At 41.6% G+C, this 25,384-nt stretch overlaps 3 protein-coding genes across 3 annotated transcripts in view; 1 reads left to right on the forward strand and 2 right to left on the reverse strand.

Annotated features, from left to right (window-relative positions):
- Positions 1-1,257: 1,257 nt before the first annotated feature.
- Positions 1,258-4,609, reverse strand: NUDT19 (nudix hydrolase 19). Its single transcript, XM_065734248.1, has 3 exons — positions 3,908-4,609; positions 2,678-2,885; positions 1,258-2,010 (listed from the first exon to the last, which is right to left on the reverse strand). The coding sequence occupies exons 1-3, from the start codon at positions 4,607-4,609 to the stop codon at positions 1,784-1,786; spliced, it is 1,137 nt and encodes a 378-aa protein (XP_065590320.1). The 3' UTR covers positions 1,258-1,783.
- A 7,325-nt stretch (positions 4,610-11,934) lies between these two features.
- Positions 11,935-14,333, reverse strand: RGS9BP (regulator of G protein signaling 9 binding protein). The gene has a single exon (XM_065733185.1). It carries the CDS (start codon positions 14,017-14,019, stop codon positions 13,306-13,308), a length of 714 nt encoding a protein of 237 aa, XP_065589257.1. The 5' UTR covers positions 14,020-14,333; the 3' UTR covers positions 11,935-13,305.
- A 171-nt stretch (positions 14,334-14,504) lies between these two features.
- Positions 14,505-25,384, forward strand: part of ANKRD27 (ankyrin repeat domain 27) — a 41,233-nt gene continuing 30,353 nt past the window's right edge. Inside the window, exons 1-2 of the mRNA XM_065733186.1 lie at positions 14,505-14,577; positions 23,839-23,969. Of these exons, the coding sequence (XP_065589258.1) occupies positions 23,868-23,969 (102 nt within the window). The 5' untranslated portion in view covers positions 14,505-14,577; positions 23,839-23,867. The remainder of the gene's footprint in view (positions 14,578-23,838; positions 23,970-25,384) is intronic.

Consider the following 25,384-nt stretch of genomic DNA (forward strand, 5'->3'; position numbering starts at 1 on the left):
GTTACTGTCTACCTGGTCAAAATAAGGTGCCTACTATGAAATTTGGAAAACAAACAAACCAACAGCTCAATCAGTAGTGTATCTTCTCGTTGTAGTTCATGGAATGCCCCTGCAGTTACTCTAATGGTTTACTTCCATGGAATAATTGAATAATTTTGAAGCCAAGATACTTGTGCTAGACGTAAGAGACATGCTGGTAGGCATGCTTTTTCCTCTTACCTACCTAGTATTACAATGCCTGGTGTTCATCTCCAAGAGCTGCAATTCATGTGAGAAGGAAACACAGGATATGTTCTTTGCTTCTTCCACTCTCCATTTTTCTAATTTTCATGTCATCTTCATGTTAAGAAGAATTAGCCAGAATATTGTGAAGGTGATACTAGTCATAACATGCTGCTTCACAGAAGCAAAGGACTTCTAAACCTAGAACCATCTGAGTGTCTTCAATAAGGGAATAAAACAGAAACATTTTTCCAGTCCAAATGAATGCTACAAACCAATTCAATATGATGAAAACACTGCAGAAATTTTTATTTTAATTGAAATACAAAACAAGAGCTGAAGCAAAGCTTTCAGAACAGCTTCATTGTCTGATCTTAAGTCGTTGTTCTTCCAGATGAAGAAGATATCACATCACAGCTCCATATACTCCACTTACTGTTTCCCTCCTCCCAAAAAGTATCAAAGAGTAGCTGACCTTCCTCTGAAGTCTCTGAATCTCAAAGATATTTTAAGTACAGTATTTAAGAAACATAATGTGGGAAATTGAAATGTGGAAGCAGTTGTTTCCAGGTAGTACATTATTTCCTGAAGTTTTTGAAATCTTTCTGGAGCTGAACAATTCATTTTTAATTTTAAAATTACTAGTAACTTGAAGGTAAAAGAATGAATAAAAAGAATGCTTGCATTTGATCTGATAGATGATAGTTTATGACTAAATTATCTCTACATTTGAAAATTGTAATGCTTTGCATAAAATACCATTAACAATAATTTCTTTTTATCAAATATAAATATTGTTTGTAATAAATATTTCATCAAATCATTGAAAGGTTTGGGAAGGCACCTCAAAGCTCATCCAGTTCCAGCCCCTTGCTGTGGGCAGGGCTGCCTCCTGCCAACTCCAGCTGCCCAGAGTGTGATCCAGCCTGGACTTGAGCACCTCCAGGGATGGGGTATTCACAGTTTCTCTGGGCAGCCTATGCCAGTGTATCACCACTCTCTGAATAAAAAACTTAATGTTAGCTAACATTTTTCCAAAATATGAAATAATAACAGGAATATTTCGACAGGAATGGAATAGATTCCATTCATTGCTAGACATACATTACAGCTGTCTAACACATAACCTTAGAAGAATAGTAAAATAATTCTTCAACCCAAAACATACTTGTTCTGAACATATGATGCACTTTAATTTTCAGTGAGAAAAGGATTTCTGTGACCTCACAGACCAGCTGGAATACCACTAATACTATGTAAATAGTACAAGTTGGTAATTGCTCAGTATAATTGGTATCAGATCACTTTCAAGTTTATACAGGTAATTCAATTGGTGATTTTGTTAAATTTTCAGTAGCTTTTGAACATCATAACTGGCACAACTATGCAATTTCAAAGACTCAGAGAATTAGATATACAAATTTAAAACCTACAGTCACTTGAAATGCTTTGGCAAGGAATATGTATGTCTGTTGTCCTGACTACTTGGCAACTGTCAGAAAGAATGAGAAACAGTGAATATGTATGTAATTAAATATATTTTAGCTTTAAACCGAATACATTATAATCTGCTATTGTAGTTTGAACTATCAGTGTTTATCATCAGTGGATTCATATGTTTATATTTTGCTTGAATATTAACATAGACAGCAAGACTGTTGGTGTTTTTTATTACTATCCTGTGAAATATACTACCCTCTCTCATGAGATCTTCAACTGTCTTATCTGTTGACATAGTTACTTTCTTCTCGCCTGTATAATCTGGATCTTCTGGGTATAACTCATCACCTGAAGAAAACAAACAGAACAACTTTTAGTTATACAATGCGTGTCTTATTCTTTGGCCATTTGATTGAATGATACTTGCAATTAAAAAAATATTTATCAGCATGTGAGTCTCAGTGGGAATAGATTTGACAAGTAAATAGTCTCTAAACAACTTCATTTTTAACAACATGGCTATATATTTTTAGCATCTCTCAGTGACACAGTGTGTTTCAGAGTTCTTGCTAACGTGTCGTAATCTCAGCAATTATATCACTAAACTATGATTGTTAAGACCTGTGTGCTTGATTCACTTGCCCTTACAAATAGATGAGAATTCCCATTGAAAAGGACTAAACCTGAGTTCTAATACATCCTTCAGATTAAAAAAACAAGTTAAAAGAATTTCTTCATAAATCCATGTATCAGTGGTAACCATATGAAACAAAGAAATAACTATGCTGCCCAAGTGGTCCAGTAGCTTGTTTCTGACAGTAGTCAGCTTTATCAGAGCAGCTGGACAGTGGCGGAAGAAAAACAGTAGGAAAAGAGTGCAATAATGTAACTTCTGATAGGTTTTCCCCCCACAGTTGTATGGCTTAGGAAAAGTGGTTTTCCTAAGTATTTATCAAGTATTTATCAATTCCCAAAGGCTTTATACACTTAAAAGAACCTTTATCTGTTTTCTTACCTGGTAAGAGCTGAATGAAGCCATCTGCAGCAGCTAACGTCACAGGCAGCCAACGTTCGCATCCCTCTAGAGCCCGATCGGAGTTGAACTTGTGTAACTCATTCAGCGAGGTGAAGTTGCAGAGCCTACATAATTCATAGAACTGAGGTGGAGCAAGCCAGATTTCTTGAGATTTAAAGCGTTCAATAGTTTCTGGAGGTGATGACCACTGTATAAGAAAACAAACCTTGAAATAATAGCTTCAACAGCAGACAAATTTATGGGTAACTTTGAAAGCTGTTAGCAAGGGAAGCCTTCACATTAGAAGTTTCAAACAGCCTTAAGTGTTCTGAACACAATAAAAGCTGCACGTAAACTACATCAAAATAACAGCATTCAAAAACATTAAAAAAAAAACATACGGAAAGCGATTTGTAAAAATTACATTTTTCCAATAAAAATAACTAATTTTGAACTATAAATGCAGGCATGCAAAATTTGGAAGCTAAAATGAAGTCTGGTTGCAAGACTAAAAGTCTACTCCAGCAAAAACTGTTTGTAGAGCACAAACACTCAGCTACATGTGGTAAATAAACACGGCGCCATTCTGCAAGTATGAAGTGTTCATCTTGCTTCATCTGCTGTGGTGAATTTGATAATACAAATCCAAATTTGGTTGTAATCATACAGTTTCCTCCACCAATTTGTAGGTTAATTAAAACATCCCACATAACCTTCCAAAAGGCAAAAACTGTTAGCAGCACTTGCGCCCCTGAAATTTTCTGTCCATGGCGCTCAGACCTCTCCTATACTGAGTGCTACCAGCGTGGCATCAGTATTGCACTGATGCTGCACGAACGAACATAAACTGATCTAGATGTCATCTGTCTTCAAGGTGTTAAATGGTCTGATGAGAAATGCTTCCTATGCCCTAAAACTTCATGTGAAAGGTCCCTCAAGAAAGGAATCCTCTGCTGTTGGCAATTATATCAGTGTATGCGATGTAAAGGGAACTGCAGTCACCGACTGGTGGTACAGCCGCGCTCCGGGTCTGTCAGAAGAGGCAGACTCGCTCTTTCTCACCCCTTCAGGCAGCAGTGGCAGAAAGCTGCCGAGCCCACTTTTTGTCCCGCTGGGGACACGTACCCCTGGGGCGAGAGAGGCGGGTGAGCACCGCGGGGTAGGTCCTCGTGCCGCCGTCGCAGTGGCCGCGAGGTGCGACGCGGCGCGGGCACCTCCTGCCGCCCTTACCAGGAAAGCCGTGATCTCTCGTTCGTCCTGCGAGGCGTGCGGCGGCCGCGTCTCCAGGCAGCACAGGTAGAAGGCGGTGTCGTATCGCCGCCCGCCGCGGCCGGCCCTGCCCACCGGGGTGAGCCAGTTGCTCCACTCCTGCAGTGCCCAGATGTCGGGGACGCAACCTAGGTGCCGGCAGAGCTGCAGGAAGCAGGCAGGGTCCTCCTGCACCCGGCGCCGCCACTCGCCCAGCTCCGCGGCGGGGAGCAGTTGTTCGGCGGGCAGCGGCGGGGCCGGGCCGCTCCCCTCCCGCGGCCGTCCGCCCGGAGCCAGGAGGAGGATTCCCGCCTCCTCGAAGGTCTCCCGGATAGCGCAGATTCGGAAGGCGACCTCCCCCGGCAGCGGCGAGCCCAGCTGCTGCCGGTCGGTGGCGAAGAGCGGAGCGCGGCTGCCGCCCGGAGGCGGCGGCCGTACGGCGCCCAGCCCGCAGCGCGGCGTGGCGGGCAGCAGCCGCAGCCACTCGGCCGAGAAGTCCGCCGGCTCCACCAGGCCGCCCGGGAAGACGTGCGCGCTGGGCATGAAGCCGCTGCGGGAGCTCCGCTGCAGGAGCAGCAGCTCGTAGTCACAGGACCTGAACCGGGAGGGCGTCGGCCGCCCCGGCGTGCCCGCCGCCAGCAGCACCGAAGCCGCTTCCCTCCAGTGCCGCAACCGCGGGTTCATGTTGGGCAGACGGGCGGGCAGCGGCCGCGATCGCGCTCCGAGGCCGCTCGAGCAGTAGCGCCGCCTGTGGTCCCGGAGGGGCCACTGCAAGCTCGGGAGGGAGCGCCGTGCGCGCCCCGAATCGCGGGGATCGAGGGGATGGCAGCTCGCGTGACGGAGCCTGTCAGCCAGCCGCCAGCACCCCTGTCCTCAGACCTGATCGGTCCTAATCCCCTAAGTGGTGTCCGCGCAGTGCGAGGCTTAAGGAACCGCAGAGGATTTGCAGGCACACGGCAAATGGCTGAGAGAAGCGAGGCTATCGCTGTCGCGTCACTTGAAAAAGTAAAACGACAACAACAACAAAAAGGAGGAAGTTTGCACTTCCTGAGTTTTCACAGCACCGAGTGTGTTTACGACAGCATTAGAATTGTGGCGAGTTGTTGATTGCCATGAGACCGCGGATCTGTTTTACTGGTGCTGAAGGGACAGTGGTTAAAGCCCCGGGACTCAGCACAGGGTCAGGAACAAGGAGCTCCGATTTGTAATCGGAGCAATGCGGACTGGCCGCGGCTGGCCTCGGAGCAGTCCCCTTATCTCTGTTCCACGTTAGGGCGTGACAAAAATCAAGTTAGTTTTTCAGTTCCACACCTCGGGTTATTTGATTTTTTTTCGATTAGCCTTTGAAGGGCAGGACCTCGTAGGATTTTAGCTAATTTTTGTTACAGAGCTTTTTTGCTTGTTTTGTAGGCTCTTAGGTACTTCACACCTGAAATGTGTATACACACATATGTGTGTGTGTGCTCAGGCAAGACAGCAAATCCTTGAAACTCCTTTGAAAAATAATTTCATTTTAGGAAACATTTCATGTTGATCACTTAACATATGTGTTAAATTCCTCAATCATAGAACAAATTTGTAAGGAGGTTGAGCAGAACAAAACTGATGAAACAGATTGAGAAACTTTGTGAGATTGATAGGTGTGTAACATGCACAGATGTCAAGGTGTTCATCACCATTCTGCTGCTAGTTTGTGTTTGACAAATACCCACATACCCTCCAGTGCCTCTGACAAACACTGCATTTTATTTTCTATTTGAGCACGTACTTAATCCTTGTGAGATGTGAACCATCACTGAAATGTTTAGAGGCAATTGAACCAGTGGGATCCCAAAATATACCAATTGACAAAAAAAAATAAATAAATTCAGCACAGACACAGCTGGAGCCTAAGTTCATCCTGATGCTAGGCTGCAGGCGGCGGAGAATAGGTCAGCCACTGAGCTGATTATACAGAACTGGGGCAGAGCAGCAGCTGCAGTACAGCCATACAGTGCTCACGTCTACCCTCAGTCTCCCCCTTCCTGATGACCAAATACATATGCAAAACCAGGACTTCTTGTAATTGTAGCCTCTTTTTTCATACTAGCTTAAACATCATTGACCATCAGTGGTTACTAACTTAGGCAATGGAAATGTAAGGTATGTGGCTGTGCCGTTTCCTAATGGAAGACATACTGAGCCTCAAATCATGGAGTTTTTGTCATGTTTGTTTGCTTTTTGCAGTCATTTTATTTATACAGCTTGTTAGGAATGTCCTTTGTCTAAAAGCTGCTTTAGTGGTAAAATATTAATAAACTATGTAAGTCTTCCAAGATTTAATGTCCAACAAGCATGATTGCTGATCTAAAAGATTTAAGGTCCATTATGTCAGATAATAATAGCATGAAGGCATTTTAAGTAGAAAGTAGTCATGTACTAATAAAGAACAGCATCATTTTAAAATCAGCTGTAATACCAGCACATATACAATCCTGTCTTGCTTTGGTAAAAATGCAATGTGTGATATCCCTGGAACATTCTTTTGCAACATCTAGGAGATCTGGTAGTAGACTAGAGAGCAGTGCAGATTGTTGAAACTTCTAAACAGGATTTCCTTGCACGAAGATCTAGGGTACCAGGCATTGTTTAATTCCCTCACAGTTTCCCACTAAGAAAGGCAAAACCTAAGCACTACAAGTACATATGCATCTCCTCTTTCAAAGCACTATTTAGGTTGCTGAAGATAGCTCAAATAAATATAGAAAATGTCCTAAAGCCAAACTAGATTTAGGTTAAGTATACAGCATGCTTCTTCTATTCAACTCCAAATTACGTAATTTATTTCTTCAATATGTTCTGCTGAAATGCAGTGTTCATCTCAATGGTGCTTAAAATTTTGTATAATGTTAAGAGTGAGTTCAGAATGCAAAATCTGAGATACTGTTTAACTAGGAAAGCCAGCCCTAAAATGAGGATAAATTATATTGCATATCTGCTTTTAGATATTGCATATCTGATGAATCAGTACAAATCACACTGCTTTAACAATTAATTATGGATGAAAGGTAAGGTGTATAATTATTTCACAATTTAATTTGATTTACATACTGTCCTGTGACATATCCTGTGGATATGATTATATGAAGTGAGTTTAACTTGCATACGATAGTTTTTTCTCTATGCAGGTTTAGTGCTAATATATCTCATCAAATGTTACAACTTCAAGTATCAAAAAAATGAAGAGTTTAATGTGGATGTCTTAAACTGTCTTATTTCAAACTGACAAATTCTAAAGCCTTTAGAATGTTTAAGCTCATGAACTACAATGAATAGACAGACTTACTAACTAAAATAAAAAATAAATTATAAGCTGTACACTTTTCTGAGTACTGTGTCCAAAATGTGAATAAATGTCAAATCTAGACTGTGCAGGTTTGTAATTATAACATCATTAAAATTTATAGCTACCTTCATACTGAACAATTTCTGTCAAATCAAAGCAGATTCGAAAACTAGGTTACAGATAGCATTAACAACTGGAAATGTTCTATTTCCAACAGACACATGATGGATTATCTCTCTCACGCAAACTGAAATTATGGTTCTAATTCTGCAGCCTTAAATTACATGAGTAGTCTTTACACATGCAATTTCTCACGAATAGTGATGGTGTGCATGAGTAATTATCCAGACTGCTCTGTCTGGGACCCAGAAGTCAAATGTGTATCTACATATAAAGTTACACATATATAAGTAGTATAAAGTAGTTAAACATATTGTCTTCTTTTCTCATTTCCATCTTTCTTGCTCTTTCCACCCCCAAAGACTGTGCAATTTATACATAGCTACTTCATGATCATTCAGAGGAATTGCATTTCAATTTTTAAATCATTATTTTTTCTTAAGACAATTATATATAGCTGTATAGTGTCCTTTTTACTCTTCTTAGGAAAAAAAAACAAAAAAACCCATGATTTTCAGACGTGTTTTAGGCTGTGTAATTCCTTAATGCCAATACGTCAGTGAGTTCAACTGTACATATTATTTGGGCATTTATGTGCAAGTGACAGACTTGACTGATCATATACTACATTGATTTAACACATAGTGAAAAAACTGACTAAAGTAAGTTCCAAGAAAGTGAAATACACAACTTATACATTTATTCCATAACTGTAACTCCCCTTATCATGCACTGAATTAGAACTAGCTTTTAGAGCATTTGTTTCTATAATTTGGTGAAGATGTTATCAGTAAGCGTATGATAAATAATGTCACCTAATAACAGTGTAGATAAAACATACAATTCTATCAAAAAACAGACAAAACAAAAAAAAAATAATAATAATAAGAAAAAAACCCCACAAATGACACTGTAGAGGCTCAGGAAATGGATTTCTGCCTCTTAGGAAAACCACAGTCTATTTTCTGACAGAATGACTAGAACAGAACAACATAATTGCTTTTGCTAGCTGGCCTCTGCATTTCATAGAATTTCAGAAAGCTGTAATTTTATTTGTATTTGCCTACGTGGCTTCTAGGTGCACAGCTTCCAGCATGTAGTGTTCGTGCTTGGCTGTATAGAAGGATTGAGAGGAGCCTTGCTGCTGGTTACATGCCATGTGACTTTTCACCTTCTCTAGGGTTTATTGAGTGGTAGCTGATTAAGCTGCATTTCCAACTGCATTACAACACTGCAACAACTAGCTGATGACAGATTCCATCCTTCTGGGACCACTTCATCTCAGTAGCGTGAAACACAGAAAAAGAATTTTCTTTCAAGTAAAATTGATCCCAACATGTAGCTAATCAAAATGTTTTTGATATTTTTACTCCTATTTTGTGTTCAGTTTATCAGAGAATGGGCAGACAGCTCCAGTCAGATCTGTATTTTCCTGGTCACACTGGATATAAGACATTACATTCTTACAGAGAAGTCATGGCTTAATAACCTGATGTTGTTTTTTGCTATTGAACAAAAACCCTACTTTGTTTATGTAAAATGAAGATGCTATTTGCATACATCCATCTCCTTTCAGTACCTTGTCCATCCCTCAGCACATACAGATAATTTTATATGAGAAAGATAGCCTTTTCTAATCCTACTTTTACTGTATGCTTACCATAGCAAATGCTGCTCACGTGTAGACTACTATTTTGTCCAGATCTCTTCCCGCATTAAAAGACTTACATAATCGTATTGAGAGAGAGCACTTAGAGATCTATAATCCACTGGTCTTCCTGAATGACTTTTTACATAATGAAAATCTGTGAAGGGTAAATATGTTGAGCAGGAGTTCCATTAGCACTTAAATATAATAGATTTCAGGAAAATACACATAAGTACCACAAACCTTGTATTGTAAGATGGGAAGCACATAACCAATCCTTTCAGACTATATTTAATTATTTGTCCAAATGCTAATGATGTCAGCCAGTTAACTTGATTGTTAAATAACAGCACTCTCATAGAAAAACTTTCATGTTTACATGAAGAATTTCGAAACCAATTTTATTTCGTGTTCATAATGCTGTTAAGTTTAAAGTGATGTTTAGTCTACAGCATGAGGAGTCACTTAATTGTGGCTCTGCAATCATTTTGTTAGCAAATTAAAAATCAAAATTGACTTGCATTTATGGACTAGGAGTCCTGGAACAAAATTATATATTGCTGTATTTATCAGACCTCAGTTCAGATAGCTTGATACAGCTGCTGATCATTGTTGCTATCAAAACCACAGGACTAAATTTTATATTTCTTCAACTGTGTATATCTTTTGTTAAAGTAAACACTAGATAAATGAGGACAGTGTTTAGATCCTAACATAAGAGCTTCTGGTGGTATAACCTAAATTGTTCTCTAGTTTTCAACTTCCCAAGCTAGTGGCTGAATATTCACCCAACACTCCTGAGCAAGTGCTGAAAGCAACATTGTGCCTGCTGTCTGTTATGGTTTTATGATTTCATTTAGAACCATAACACTGTCCTAAATGGAGCTGTTCCTTAAAGGCTGAGATTTTTTGACTTTTCAAACGCCTGATTTCCCTGCTTTATAAATTTAGATATATCACTATATTCAACTTTGGGTACATGAGAAGGGTGTGTTTATTTCAAGAAAATGTAATGTGAAGGCTTAGCATGTTTGCTTAATTCCTGTAGTTGAAATAGGAAACTTTTCTTTAGAAGAACTCCTTGAAAAAGTGCACCAATGTTCCAGTTTTTGTTTGTTTGCTTTTAATTATTGCTGCAAGCTAATCAGTAAGTTATAAGAACATACTTTATTTTAAGTTAAATAAATAGCAACAATAACAAGTTTCATTCAAAGTGTAGAAAATACCACTCATGCACAGGCAAAAACAATGTAATTCAAGTCAGCAGTAAGATTTCAGTATATAGCAAATTTAGTGTATGTGTCCTATGAATAAGGACAAAAAAACTGAAGTAGAATAAGATTCAAATTAAGCAAAGAGATTTAGTGAAAACACAGTGACATTCTCATTCACCAATCAGCAGCAGAGGATTTGTATTCTCATCACACTATCTAAATTCAGAGCATTTGAAATCTGACTTTTTTACTTACAAAAATAGCATTTCCATTCTCCTTCCACTTGCACTCTAGTGGGAGAAAATCTGAGGCTGTGAATCTAGCACATTTATTTATTTCTTAGTTTAAAAGAAACATCAATACTTTTGGACAGCGGTGTTTTGTATCATTTTGATTTGTGTACTCATGTTCCTGAACTCCATCACATCATGTGTACACTTGTATTGAGTGTGCTTTTTTCAAACAGGAGACACCATCCATTTAAACTGTGACAATCCTCTCAGAGTTCTACTTCATCTTTTGATTTCATACATAATACAGACTTTAATGTACAAATTAACAGAGGATAAATCTGAAGCCACCTTTGTCTTAAGACCTGAAAATACATTATTTTTTCAAAGTTCAATCCTTTACTAACTGTGTGCATGTTGAAATGGAGTAAGACTTACATAATTACCAAATCTTCAGGTCCTGCGTTATTGAAAATGGAAGAAAAAAAGTAATGGACTGAAAATATTCAGCTCAGAATTCACTGTGGCTTGCTTTTGAAGATGAGTCTTAAAAAACCCTCTATACAAGTAACTGTTGCTAAACAGTATATCCATTTAGGATAACAAATTGCAAAATGAATGCAGAAGATGTTATGTTACCATGTTTTTTATCCACCAGAAACCTGACTTCCACTACTGGAGTTTTCAGAACATGAGTTTAAATTGTCTGATTTCAAAAGGAATATGACATTTTCAAGAAGCGAAGAAAGAAGTCCAACTTCTGATGCACCTTCATGTGAACTAAGTAACAGAAGACTGCAGTGAGTGAAGACACTCATAAATCCTTAGTGACTAGTGGTGGCCATCCTTAACTGTACATTATCCTGCAGCTTTTGCTGTATTTTCCATAAGCGTGTGTACTCAGTGTTATTGTGAAGGAGTTCTTCATGTTTAAATCAAAACACAGCTATTACACCTCATATATGTCTAGACAGAGTGAAGCAGTAGCACCAATAAAAACAGACTTGACTGTTTAAGAGTGCTGCTGGGGATCTATACAAACCTAAGTTAGCTATGTACAAAACACATCCTATGGAATGAGTGAAACGCTGTAGAGAAAGGAACATGGAGTCTTATACGTGAATTCCTACGAGAATCGTGTCTAGCCAGGATCAGTGTGCATAACTCACAGTTCAAACTTCTTGGCATTCTTTTTCCTTGCCCGATTGAAATTTGTTACACACTTTTTCTACCCATCTCCAGTTTTATTACATATTAAAAAGTCACCTGCTGCAGTTCTTAAAAATTCTTTCCTCAACCCAAAAATATCATCTGTTAACTTTTGTTAACAAAGATTATTTTCTAGTAACTTCACCAGACACATCTGATTATTACCTTTTGACAATGTGCCCACAATAACCAGTGTGGCAGACTATGTATGTATTAAAACCCTCATGTGATCGGGTCTCTATTTCCCTGTGGAGGCAATGTGCACGGCAATGTATGTACTAAGCATTCTTGAATGAATGGCGTATATGTACATGAACAGAACAAATCTCCGTGAGTTACATAATACAGAACATTAACACGTGGGTGCTTTTACATGACATAACAGAGCTTCTCTGCAGAGCTACTGTCCCCTCAGTTCTACATTTAAACAGGCAATCTTTAGGTAAACACTGGGAAAGTTTTTTGCTGCTCTTGCTTTTATACCCAAACTGCAGGGCATCCACTTGGACCAGTTATGTGTCCAGTACCACAGACTTCTTCTTTCCCAAATGATTTCTCAGAAATGAATGAGATGAAACACAGGTTTTTTTAGCTTTATCTGGATTTCTGCAGAGACCTCAGGAGTTTGCAGAAATGTGACTGACTGTATGTCAGGAGGCCAAGATCTTTGCCTGTCAGCATGAGAGAGGATCTTTCAGGATGACTACAAAGGTCTGCTTTCACTCTACATCACTGTTGTTTGCCAAACTACTTTCAAAACTGACCGCATCTGTTGTAGGAGGATTCACTGCTCCTTGTCTCATAGTTAACTGTGAAGTTCAGACTGACTGCATCTGTGCAAAGAGTCTGAACAAGTGGCAAGAATCAGCCTTTCTACAGGGGGAGAAAAAATCATGGTAAACATGGAAGAAAATCACTGCACTTGATAGTATTTTTCCGACTATGCAGCTCTCCCTTTTCTCTGCCAGGACATGGAAAGCCGTTAGCCATTAGTTTGTGCTGTGCCAACCCTGGGAGCTGGGTTCTGTGTAACCCAGTGTAAAGCTGCAAACCATATTTGCTGAATATTGCTAGTTTACTCTGTCCTCCACATCTCCCCTTTCCCTAATCGTTAGAATAGATTGACATTCTCTTACTGGTGTTTTCATTCTTCCCTTTTTCCTACACTGAAATAACATCTACTGTATTGCTGAAAAAACCTCAATCCATTATATGCAGTGTCACGCAGAACACCTGTGTTGGCCTCCAAATTCGTGTCAGTCACTGTAAACAGTGAGCAGCAGCAAACTGTAGAGCATATTCAAGAACAAAATATACAGGCTTCTGAGAGTGATGATCTATGAATAGCAGATAAATCGCTGGTATAGCCAGTAGTGATAATACCCTCATACTTCACAGTTAACTGTTACAAGTCCAGCTAATGAACAAATTCTAGTTTGCAGGCTGGATTGCATCTTTTTCTTTCTTCAAAAAGCATGAAAGGAACTGTGCATTTCAAGATTCTGAGAGGCAGAAGTTTTGCGTTACATTTCCGAGTGCTAGGTTTAGATTCTCAGTGCACCCAAGTGACAAGAGACGCATGGCACAAAGCACTTTTGGGCGGCCCTGCGAGAGCAATCCAGCGCCAGCACAGCCTATGAGAGTTTTACCACACACACTGCCAGCACAATAGCGATAATGAGAACAGCAGAGAAAATAATCCCAGCCAGGACTTTGCTGATATCGCAGAAGGATTTATTTTCCTCCACAGAGATCATGCCAATGGAAGAAGCGCCCACGCTGATGGTGGATTTGAGTTCAGCCCCAGGGTCTTGCTTAGCCTCGACTGTCCACTGGGGGACATTGACCTTCATTTCCATCTCGTACATCATTTCTCCTACCTGGTTGATTTCGTTCTCTAGGTCCTTCAGATCCACCACGTCTATGTTGTGCTCAGCCTCGTACTTCATGTTCTGGACGCTCATGGCCCGGGCGGCCACGCCGGAGGTGCCCCCGCTCATGCCCGTCTGGATCAGGTGCTTTTTGGGGACGTTCAGCGGGAACTCGTGCCCCAGCTCCAGGGCTCTCCTCATGTCGATCTCCAGGATCTCTAGGCACGTGGAGAATATCACCCATAGTCTCTCGAACTCGGCTTTGTCCTCCTTACTCACGGTTTTGTCTCTCAGCACCGTGGTCAGCTTGTTCCTGTTGGCCACTGCCAGCTCCTGGGCTTTCTGCCGGGTCTTCTTCAGCTCCTCGCGCAGGTTCTGCGAGTCCGAGGTGCCGCCGATGGTCAGCACCATGTGCCGGTAGCAGGCGGTCACCCTGCTGAGCGCGTCCAGCAGCGCCTTGCACTCCTCCTTCACCATGGTCCCGCCGTCCGGGCGCCTCCGCCGCGGTTACCCGGCCCCGGGAGCGAGGAGCTGCCCAGCCCAGCCGCTAGCAGCACGCATGGCGGGAGGCGGCCCGGGGTCGCGCCCGCCCCGCGGCCCCTCAGGCGGCGCCGGCCGCTCCGTGCGCGGACAGCATCGCTTCCCCCGCTACCGACGGCGGGCGGCACGAGCCAGGCGCGCCATCCCGCAGAGCGCCGGGCATCCGCCGATCGGGCGCCGCACTTTGACAAGTGCCAAACACAGGACAGAAACGAACCCAAAAACTAAAAAGCTCCTGCTCCGGAGGCAGACGGCTCCCGCCGCCCGCAGTCGACACGAACCCGATCCGGCGCAGCCGGGCGCCGCACGGTCACATGGCGCCGAGCGGGGAGCGTCCTCGGCCTCCGGGCGCGGCCCGGGCCGGCCCTATAAGCCCTCGCAGGCTCCGCCCCTGCAGGCTCCGACCCCCGGCGGCTGCCTGCTTCCTCGTTCCCTTCCCGCCGCTGCTCGGCCATTGGCTTCGTGCGGCGCCGCGCCGGCCCGCCCTGAGTCCCGGTAGGGCTCAGCCGAGGCGGTTGGGGGGGGCGGTGTCGGCGGGGTGAGGGCGCTCTCTTGCACTCTCTCTCTCTCTATCTTTCCCTCCTTCTCTCTCTTTCTCCCGCAGCTCGCTGGTCGCTTTCCGCGGGGCCAGTCCCGTCGGTTCCCTGTCGTCCCCTCCTCGTCCGAAGCGGCTGTGCCGCGGCCTGTGAGCCGCGCTGCTAGAGGGGGAGGTGCCGGCCTCGGCCGCGGCCTGCTCCCGGGCTGGGGCGGGCGCGGAGCCGGCGGGGCCTGGGGCGGCCCTGCTGGGGGCGGCGCGTTGTAGTCCCACCGCCCTGGCAGCCCCCGCACGGCGGCTCGTGGTGCCCGTGGTCCCGCTGCCACCTGCGGTACACCCGCTGCCCGCGCTGCGCCGCGTCGGGAGCGCTTAATGCACTGCTGAACTTTCTCTCACATCGGTACGTGCATTATTTATACCGGAGGAGTACTCTCGGGTTCCTGCCGCGCTCCGTGATGCGTGCTTTTTGTGTATCAGTGTCACAGGTGCTTCAACTTGGTGTTTGGGGAGAATTTGCATGCTTTTTTCCCCTTTTCTATGGATTGTTTAAGAAGGCCCCTAGGAAGTGTGAGTATGGGATCCAGAATACTTGAGGGTGGTTGAAATTAAGTAATCAGAAGGTGTAGCAAATATAAGCTTACTGTCAAAAATGATACGTTAGTGGCTGCCCTTGTGTGTGTTCTGCAATATGGTGTGGTCAGTGATGAGCTGTAGGCTGTTTGTACACACATCTGCATCTTCCAGAAGAACAGATAATGCTGTGTAGCAGGCTGGTTGTGCTGTCTGTTACACGTCTTTCTCCATGGCAGAGTTCTCGAGAACCTGCTTGTCATGACACACTCTGCTACATATGCCTTAATGCTCATGAATACCTGTACGGTTTGCTGTTACAGCAACATGTGGGAACTGAAAGCATCCATTCAGGAGGGAGATCATGACCCTGTCTTTTATCAGTACAGTGTGTGCCACGGGTGAGATAATGTGCTGTACTAGGCAGGCTGGGTTCCTGGGGCTGTGCCTGGCCAGAGTGGTATGTCTAGGCTGTGTTCCTTTTTTGTGATTTGGTTGCATGGGGAGTTTGGTCCTCTGTGCCCCTGACTGCTTTTTTGTTCTGCCTTTGTGTTGGACCCAGCCACAAGTCATGTGTAGCTTCTGCTGCACCTGTGGAAGAAACCAGTTGCCAAGTCCTGCTGCAGGCTGTTGGTTCTCTGTGGAGCCACTGGGTAGCTCCCTGCTAGTGGTAGGCAAGGTGTGGTGAATCAGTGTCTATTCCTTGCTGGAATGAAGAAGCTCAAGATGCTTTTGACCTTGTAAGTGAAGTTTTGTAACTGCATAATTATTGTCACGTGGTAGAAGGATTAGCTCTAGGTTTCAATCTAGAGTCCTGAGTGACTTAAGCTTAATCCTAACTGCATTACACGTCTCTGTGTATATGGGCAGGAGCTGCACTGCTTCATCTTACTGAGGCTGCTATTCTTTGTGGCAGAATCCTGGAACTCAGTTTCTCTGAAATCCAAAAGTAGCTGAGGAGGGGAGGGGATGTTGTTTCAGGAACATGTGACTGCTTAAATCTGAAGGCGGCAGCAGTTACAGTCTGTGTCAGGTAATGCCTAAATACATCTCTAGGTGTGTCATGTGGGAAGAAAGGCTGTTCTGCGGATTAGCTCTAATTAAGTTCAGTTGTATGCAATTATCCTATTTCAGGTGTGTTATGGGAACTCTTAAAATTTGGTTGTAGCTTATCAGATGTGATGCTGTGAGATCCAAGTCATGATTACGCTTTCAAAGAAGATGTTCACTAGCTGAGACTTTGTCCTAAAATTTTGACAAACAAACAAAAACCTCTGAAATTACAGGAGAGTTTGGAAGCAGCATAATGGGTGAGAGCAAAAATGTATTTGCTGGTTCTGTAGAATTCTTCCTTCCAACAGGTGTTTATGACTGTGTTCTTCATATTCCAGTACTTTTAAAAACTGCAAAATACTCTGTTGTTTCTTGAGCGTTAGTGCTTCTTAAATCCTGTATCATTTTAATAGACTTAAGTGGTATTTTAGGTAAATACAAATCTGTTTTGTTTGAATGGTTGGTAAATCTTGCCTGGTGGCCTTGTCTCTGAGATGAGCTCATACACTGAGTTCAGGCATCAGAATACTGTGACCTGAGATGATTGAAAGCCACTGAGATGAGGACAGAACATAAGTATTGGATGCAGTGTGAATAAAACTGGTCAAGTGTCTGATAACATCATAAAGCTTTGTTCAGATAACTCCTGGCTTGCATTTTTTGAAACATTTTGTTGTAAAAATGTCTTGAAGCATTGATCCAGAGTGAGAATTTTCATTTCTTTCATGGAGACACATGGGTCTGATAAGCCTATTGTGGACTTACTGTTGAGGGGCTTTCAGTTACCGTGGGCAAGTGCATGGTGCCTGTTGTGGTATTAAAGGCCAGCAGTGCTTAGAAGTTGTTTGCTGTGTGAGCTGGAAGAACTTCACCTGTGAAACTGCTCACGCCTTTCTTCCACTCTCCCCTCTGCTCCCCTGAAGGAATTACCAGTGTCATTCAGCAGTGTTTCCCATCAATAATCTAGTAATGGGCAGATGTTTAAGCTCATAGCATTGATGAAATGCAGCAGTGTTGGTCTGCAGCAACTCAGTTTTCCTACTGAGATGTGCAGAAAGCAGATGAAATTCATTAATTGTGACCCTCATGTAGTCTGCTGTGAGCATGAGTGGTCTGTGACTGTAGTCAGGACACAATGCTTGTCTCCAGTTTAGTATTTGGACCCAGTGCTTAAGCTGGGGGGTTTTACAACTGCTTTGAGTCTATGAGTAAAGGATCACCGTGATTGGCTTAAGAAAACACTGTTTATCCTTGTACTTCTGCACCTTATTTTTTGTTTTTGTGTGATCAGCCCCTGTAAATTCATATGCTGATACCATTGCAAGCCTGTGGAGGTGACCTTGTGGAAATGCATTGTGCAGATGGTGGGAACTTTGTCCCTTCTGTTAATGTTCATTCTCAAAATGTTTTTTAATCTTTGTAGTTCTACTGATCAGCGTTTTCTGCCCTCTTCTTCCACAGTTTGCATGTGAATTGCTCAAGATTCCCAATTTGAGACTTGAGAGCAGCCTTCGTAGTGGCAAGCTAGAGAACAAGCATCGATGAGGAATTTGCAGCTATTCAGTGTGTTTATAAACCTGTAAGAGTTGGGAATGCAGTTCCTCTTGCGTTGTTAGGAATGCAGCTTGTTCTAAGCACCTGGCTAATGCCAAGAGAGGTGATCAATGAAGTCAGGGGAGGTGACTGAGTAAAAGCAGCCAGCATCCTGTGGGAGGGTGAGCTGCTCATAGAGTGCTGACCAGAGGGATGAAATAGGTGGCTGGTGTGAGTCAGGCCACTATATACTTTGGCAACTGTTCTGAGACAAATGCAGATGTTCTAGCATCAAACTGTAGTGTGAACACACTTTAATTAGGAAGGTTTAACGTTCTTTTTAAGAATGAGCTCTGGTTTAGAGTTTTTGAGGGGGCTCATTGAGGAAAGCAGTGCTGAGGGATGGGCAGAACACACCAATGTGGTACTGCCCTGCTGCTGCCAGGCACTGTGTAATGCACAGCATGGTGCTGGGAGAAGGGATGAGAGGGAGCTGTTTGATCCCTAACAGAGAAGTGGGATCTGTGAGGAGACAGGTGTGCAGAGACACCCCCCCCCCAAACAACAGTGCACACACAAAAATCTGTACCTTTCACCTGAAGAAATGTGACTGCAGGGGAGATGCTGTGGAAAAGGAAGCATCTTCCTGGAATGGCACTGACCTCTCCTTCCCAGAAACTGCTGCATCATTGTTAGGCTCTCGTTCTGGGATGACATAACTTGCCTTCCTAGAAACCAGGGGAAAACTTTGAGCTGCCTGATGCAAATTCACTACTTGGTACTCTGATAATTCAGAGGTGATACTCTGATATACTTCCCTTCACTAGAAATCACTATAAGCTGCAGCTGCATGTAAGGGTTAAAATAGTTTCCTCTTTGTCCCTTGTGGTGAGCAGGGTACATTGGAATGTGTCTCAGAGCCAATACTTCATCAGATACTCAGTGCTCATCCATTAAGGGTGGGAGTTTTTCTGTGTGCCCAGAAACAGGTGTGTTTGCTTCACAATGAAAACTCTGATTTGAGGTCTCAAGTCCAAACTGTGATTTGACTTTTAGCCTCAAGTAGTGTAAATATGAGGAGTAATATTGCAAAGAAAACTGTAGTTAATATGGTAACTAGTTGTATTTGGGCTGAGACTAGTTAAGTCCTGTTGTTAAATTTCTGTTTGCAGAGTGCTTTAAAAGGTATGTTTAGATTCAGCTGTACTGCTAACAAGTGGTGCCCCTAAAGATTTTTTTCTGTGGGGAGGGAGGAGGAAGCCCACTCTGATAAAGTCATTTGGAACTAGGGAACAATTGTTTCTTTCTGGGGGAGCTCTACAGTTTGCTAATGTCATAGATACACTTGTAGACTTCACCAGAAATGGAACAGCTTGTAGCTGAGTAATAAATTACTGCTTGTTCTGACTTGTCATCGTTTTGAGCTTTTCAGCAAGTGATACTCTAGTTACTGGTTTACTAAGCTGGAGTTGTTACTGTTGTACGAGAGTCTGCAAGTGAAGATGAAATTGATGTCAGTGTGTGGAACGAACAAGTCAATCTTCTGCTGTTCACTGCTTAATAAGAAATGTTACTATACTGAATCCTTTGTACTGTTATGAAAGGCAATTTCTCTGTAGTATGTCTCATTAGGTCTTCAATGGTATAGGAGGATGTTCAGGAGGTGTACTTCAGGACTGAATAGAAATTTGTAGGACATGGAAGTAATGTAGCTGTCAAGTAAAAGCAGTGGCATCTACTGTAATGACTATTTCAAAACATTTCTTAAAAGTAACTGGAAACCAATAGGGCTGTGAAAAACACCTGATTTCAGTGTCTCTAAAGGAAAACCTGATGACCAAAACTGTCATAGCAAGTCCTGCTCATTGCTTTCTGTATCAAAGGTCATAAGACTTGTTTATACTCTTTTGGGGAAAAAAGTGACGTGCTTGGATTCCATTGCATGGCTTTTCACTTCAGCTGTTCCTGGTGCAAGATGTGTTATTAGAACTGTCACTCTGTTCTTAATCTACAAAGGACTTGGCTGTTCTAAGGGTATGATTATGTTTTGTTTTTTGATGAAGAGTAACATAATGCTCATTGGATTCTCTGATCAGCTGGCTTCTGTTCTTCCAGCAATCAAAGCTATTTCTGTGTTTACAGGCGTGAAGCCACACAGCTAAGTGATTCCATTTGAACATTTTGGAAGTAGTACTTATTTATTGCTTTACAGCTTAGTCTGATAGAATTTAATACACTATTATAAAAAATGATAAAAATGTAATGTGTGAATATGGCTTATGAAATTTTTTAATGGGCTTTCAGTTACACATTACCAGAACTGTTCGACGCTTATGTGACTTTGTCCCTATTCCTGCCTACTTAATGTTAGTAAATGTAAAGATGTCCAGTGTGCAGCTAAAGGAGTGATTCCACTGCCTGCCACTTCAGTTCCATTAGATTAAAGTTGGATGTTGTGTTCTGCCAACAAATTCTCAATGGAATATTCTAACGCATTCTTAGTATTACTGCAGTGCATTAGCTGTTACATTCAGATGCACTTAACTTTTGAGATGGAAAGAAATTGACTTATCTCAAAAATACTTGATCCAAAATTTGAGGGTTCTTTAATGTATTCTTCAGTTTCTGTAAGACTTGATCTATGGAAGCGCTGTGTGAAGGACTTGGCTTTGTTGTAGTTACTAATACTACATAGCCTATACATCCCCATTTCTGTTTGGGTGAATGTAGTTGTTTAACTGCTTCAGTTAACTTAATAAACATTTCATTCTTTCTTTTGTATACCCACACGTTAGTCAGATGCGGTAGCCTTCCATAATGTAACAGTGAGCAGTTGCAGGGCTAAGAGAACAGTGTGAGAGAGAATTCAGAATCTATTCTCAAAACAGTCCTCATTTGACTGTTGGTTGCTACTTCCTGCTGTGCAGGGATTTGGTTGCAGCTTCGTGTGCTCAGCTAGCAATTTAGTCTTCACTCTGCTTCAGCTCAAGGTGGCTGACAAAGACTTCTGTGAACTAAAAGCTTCTTTATTAGGGTTTTAGCATGTTGACAGCATCTCAGTTGTGCTACAGTAGCTAAAATGCTGGAATTAATGCAGATTCTTATCACTTCTTTTTGGAGCTCTCAAGTGTGGATTATTGCCATAGTAAATAGTTCTGTAGTAAACAAAGTGTCTGGCTCCAGGTGTTTTAAAACTAGTTATTTGTAGTAACTCATGAGCCAGATCTGAAGATAGTTGTTTCAAGCTTAGTATGTTGGTCTGTTAACTGAATTCTAAAAGTACCCTGATTTTTTTTTTCTAGGTGTAGGTGATGACTTAAGAACTGCATCAGTCAAATAGCAAGTTTCATAAGGTCTTCTATGGGAGCTTCTCCCCCAGTACATGCCTTTTATTTGGCTTGCTAGGGTATTAAGTATTATTCTTAATTTCTTATTAGACAAAAGCTTCTCACTTTTTTGGTGGGTTGCAGGTTTCTGAGAAGGGAAGTCTGTGGGATATGTTCTTCCTTCCCTTTTCTACTGTGGGAAAGCATTTCTTGGACTTGGATTCATTAAATTGAAAAATGGGCAGTATAGCAATTGGAAGCACATGCACTGCAGTTTAGTCTCTGCAGTCTGATGCTTAGTTGCCTTCTTGTGAGAGTGTGCTCTTGGCTCATCTCCCCACTGCCCAGCACCTGGCATCTTAATATCTTCTTGCACACTGTGTAGAAGGTCACAGCGTTCTCATGTCTCTCTTGAGTGGATGGTGAATGTGAATTCAGAAATAGAATGGCAGGTGAAGGTGCTTTGGTGGGCTATCTACTTTAATAAAAGCTTGTTTTGGAAAGTATCTTGAGAGATCATATAATCAAGCCTGCTAGCCTCACTAGATCCATATCACCTCTGGAAGAGGTTTGTCTAACAGGTTCTTAAAGATTTACAATATTGGAAACTTGATAGCTTTGACAAGCAATCTAAAACATGTGTTTCTTCTTTTTTTTTTATGAAGTTGTTCCTGATCTGTAACGTGACTCTCTTTACCCAAACTGAGGCCTATTTCTTCTACAGATGTGGAACAAAATGTCCTTGCTGAGACCTTGGTATATTTGGGGGATTTTCTTACCTATCTCACGCAGTTTCTTTACCTTAACCAGTATAACTGCACTGTGTTCTACAATCTCCCTTTCTGCTTTTCTCACTTAGGATTCCTCAGTAAATTCTATCTTCCCTGAAGTGTAGCACCCAAAGAGAAGTATGTGACTCTAGAATAATCTTTGCCATGGCTGATGATTTTGCAAGCTCTGTGTGTTTGTACAGCCCTCTGTGGCATTTGCTTTCTGTGTAATAAATTGACACTGAATCATGCTTGAACTGTAAGCTCTACATCATTTAAGATCTTACTGGAATTATTGCTTAGTTGATTGCTCATAGGCAGTTAACAGATAATTAGTTCTGCTTGATAAGGCCTGTCTTACAGTTGGGACAGCTAAATTGATATCTTTTCAGTCTGTCTTATTTTTGTCCTTTCTTAGAAAGAGGATGAACCATTTCATCTGGATCTTCATAAGAAAATATTGCTGGGGATGGTTTCTTGCCACTGCCTTAGTTGCCTTTAGTGGTTCATGCTGAGGTTGTCCAAGCTGCAAGTAACTGCTGATAACTTTATAGTGGAAATGACTTGCAGGCTTAATTGATTGTGTTTTTGTAGAGTTCTCCTTTTGCTTAATTATAAGGAAGGACCAGACTACACAGAGATCAGGTAACCGACAATAGATCAGTTAACAGCATAGCTGAAACTGAAGGACTGCCTAAAAATCTGTGCAAATTAGGAATCTATTTTTCCATCCTATTATACTGCAGCACTGTGGTTTCATGTCTCTTTGCCAGACAAGGATGTGTTTGGTACCAGTACAGCACTACTACAGCTCAATTATTTCAAGTACTACATGATAAGCATCAGAAGCTCACAATGTGCTAAAAGTCTGAATTTAAAAAGCAGGGAAATGCTAATTGTGCGGAGATGGCTTGCTCAAATTAAAGTTCTGTTGCTTTTCTTACCTTTTCCTGGTACGTATAGCTGAAATTGCAGCAAGAAATAATGGAACTTAATTTTTTTGTTTCCTTGGGGAAGCTGGATGAGGGGAAAAGACATAAGACAGACTACTTAATTAAGCCTTTGTAGACTTGTTAACCTTTGTTCTGAATAAAATAATGTTGAAATTATTCTAGAAGGGTTCTATTAGGGCTTTTTTACGTCTCCATGTTTAGAGAATTAAAAGTAAACAGTTTAAAGCCTCTAGAAATATTCTCCATGTGATGCACCTCATGAGAACACTCTAGTGTCTGATGTTTGGGTTTCTGTCTCTAGCTTTTCTGCTTGCTGCTTTGCCAAATGTTGTGTCAGTCTGACTTCAGGTGGTCGAGACCTTTTCTGTGAAAGTAGAGGTTACCACAAATATTGGATTTCATTGGTGTCTTTTTAATTACGACTTGGTTATGTATACCTGCTTCTTGTACCTTTCCTAAAACTTTCCCTGGAAAGTTGGGGATTACCTTACGCAGGGATTCCTGTTACACTGTCTGGGTGCCTTACTGATGTGTGTGTCAGTAATTGTTACTTACCTGAGCTCACTGTGAAAGCATTAATGTGCTTACACAGCTGCTCACAGTGCTGTAGAATCTGCTGTGAAGAAGCTTTTATTTCATGTCTTTCTGGTTTGTGTTAGACCTGAGCTTGTGTATCAGAGTGGTTATAATGTAGATCTCAGTATCTATCTTCCTCCATTAAATTCTTTTCCAGCAGATGTTGCCATTGAAAGGGTGAAGGAGTCCTTATGAGGATAACAGTGTAACAGGAAGTGTGTTGTTTTGCTTTGTGTGTGTGGACATGGTTCTTTCTGTATTACTGAGTAACTTTGGAGTGGCTATATTTGATCTCTTGTCAGTTAAGCATGTCACTGTCTGCTGGCAGGGACACTTGATGCACTTTTTCTTTTTAGACATTGCCCCTTTGGTATTTTGCAATATTATACAGTCATAGATACCATTTATGATATGATAACCATTCTCCATATGTTTTCTAGAATATCTTATTGGAATATCTGAAGTCCATATGGCTATGTATGATGAAGATCTCTTAAAGAATCCCTTTTATTTGGCCATTCAGAAGCGACGTCCTGATCTCTGCAGCAAAGTTGCAGAACTCCATGGTATTGTAAGTATAAATAAATGTATTTTAAAGTAACTTATTAAATAGCTGCAAATTTGTATTTTAAATTCCATGGTTCCTAAGATTCATGTAGATCACTACAAGCAAGCAAAACACTATCTGCTAACATGGGCCTCTTGGTAACTGCACAGTAGTAACAGATGGGAGCAAGTGCTTCTAATGTTCACAGGAAACCTTTTCTTTGATATGAACTAGTTGTATATTCTTGCATTTTCAATTTAAATTAGGATTGACCTCTTGAAATCTTTGGTGGACAGATAATCACTTATTTCTGACAACATTTTATATAGCAAATCAAAGCTGTTAAGCTAAGCTGGAATAAAAAGCTGCAATCATATGGAACTTCTAATCTGAGTATTCTGCAGTAAATCTTGATCAAAAATTGTGTGAAGATTCCATTAAACTCAGCTTATTTCTATCAGATTATAAAGTTAAGCCTCAATTGGACAGGGTACTTTCTATTACGTACTACTTAAGGTAGTGGTATGATTAGTGAGCGGGTTTGGCATTTCTGTCAGTCCTGTCTGTATTCTAACACCTATTATTGACATCCTTACCTTACTCTTATCCTTAATTCTTTGCAATACCTATACTGCAGACTTACATGAACTTGATGGCTTCTGGTATGTATGGTTAACTCCATCTTATGTGGAATAACAGGCATGTATTTAAAGACATACCTGTGTATTCAAGTTCAGTAATTGTATAGTATCAGGGCAGTATTAGAGAACCTGAACAATGAACAGTTGAACGCTTTGCTTGTAATGACAAAAATCTGTCAAGTATTTGCAGTACCCACATGTGCAATTAACATTCAAAATTCTCTTTATTTTCTTGAATCTGACCTCTTATAGTGGTGGTTCTGGAGCTGATAATGGCATGACTACATCTCCAGGATAAATGTATTTGTACTGTGAGTAATACTGTTGTTTCAGGAGAAGGAAGGCTCTAATTTTAAAAAGCAGAAACCATTGGAAGATACAATTTCTGGAAGCTTCTGAATAGTGAAATAACCATTTACTTCACCCTTCTTGACAATTAAATGTATTTCTTTTCAGTGTGTATAGGGTTCCTGGTATTGAAAAGAATGAGATCTCACACTTGGTTCGTAATTTTTTTCATTGCATAGGATTTTCCTGTAACTTGCAAGAATTGTCCAAATGGAGGATAACTTAAAGAAAAGATTCAAGATTCCTTTTGGATTGACAGTAGGGGTTTGAGCTTCTTGACCTCAGTACTACTTGAAAATTAGGTTAGCATTGTGTATACAGATGTTAAAATGAGTCATGGTCACTAGTGAAGAATTTGACTTTATCCGACAGTCTGCTGTAGTAGAAAAAGCAAAAGCAATCAGAATTTAACTGGTGATTTATTGTATTTATCTCCAAGTTGTGATCAAA

The sequence above is a fragment of the Cyrtonyx montezumae genome, unplaced genomic scaffold (genome assembly GCF_038088225.1).
Source record: "Cyrtonyx montezumae isolate F1298 unplaced genomic scaffold, pur_monq_1.0 scaffold_17, whole genome shotgun sequence".
In the NCBI taxonomy this organism is placed as follows: domain Eukaryota; kingdom Metazoa; phylum Chordata; class Aves; order Galliformes; family Odontophoridae; genus Cyrtonyx; species Cyrtonyx montezumae.

Coding starts and splice junctions, on each gene's coding strand:
- NUDT19 (XM_065734248.1), bottom strand. CDS start 4,609: ATGAACCCGCGGTTGCGGCACTGGAGGGAAGCGGCTTCGGTGCTGCTG. Junction 2,886..3,907: donor GAGAGATCACGGCTTTCCTG/GTAAGGGCGGCA, acceptor TTTCTTATACAG/TGGTCATCACCTCCAGAAAC. Junction 2,011..2,677: donor CTTCATTCAGCTCTTACCAG/GTAAGAAAACAG, acceptor TGTTTTCTTCAG/GTGATGAGTTATACCCAGAA.
- RGS9BP (XM_065733185.1), bottom strand. CDS start 14,019: ATGGTGAAGGAGGAGTGCAAGGCGCTGCTGGACGCGCTCAGCAGGGTG.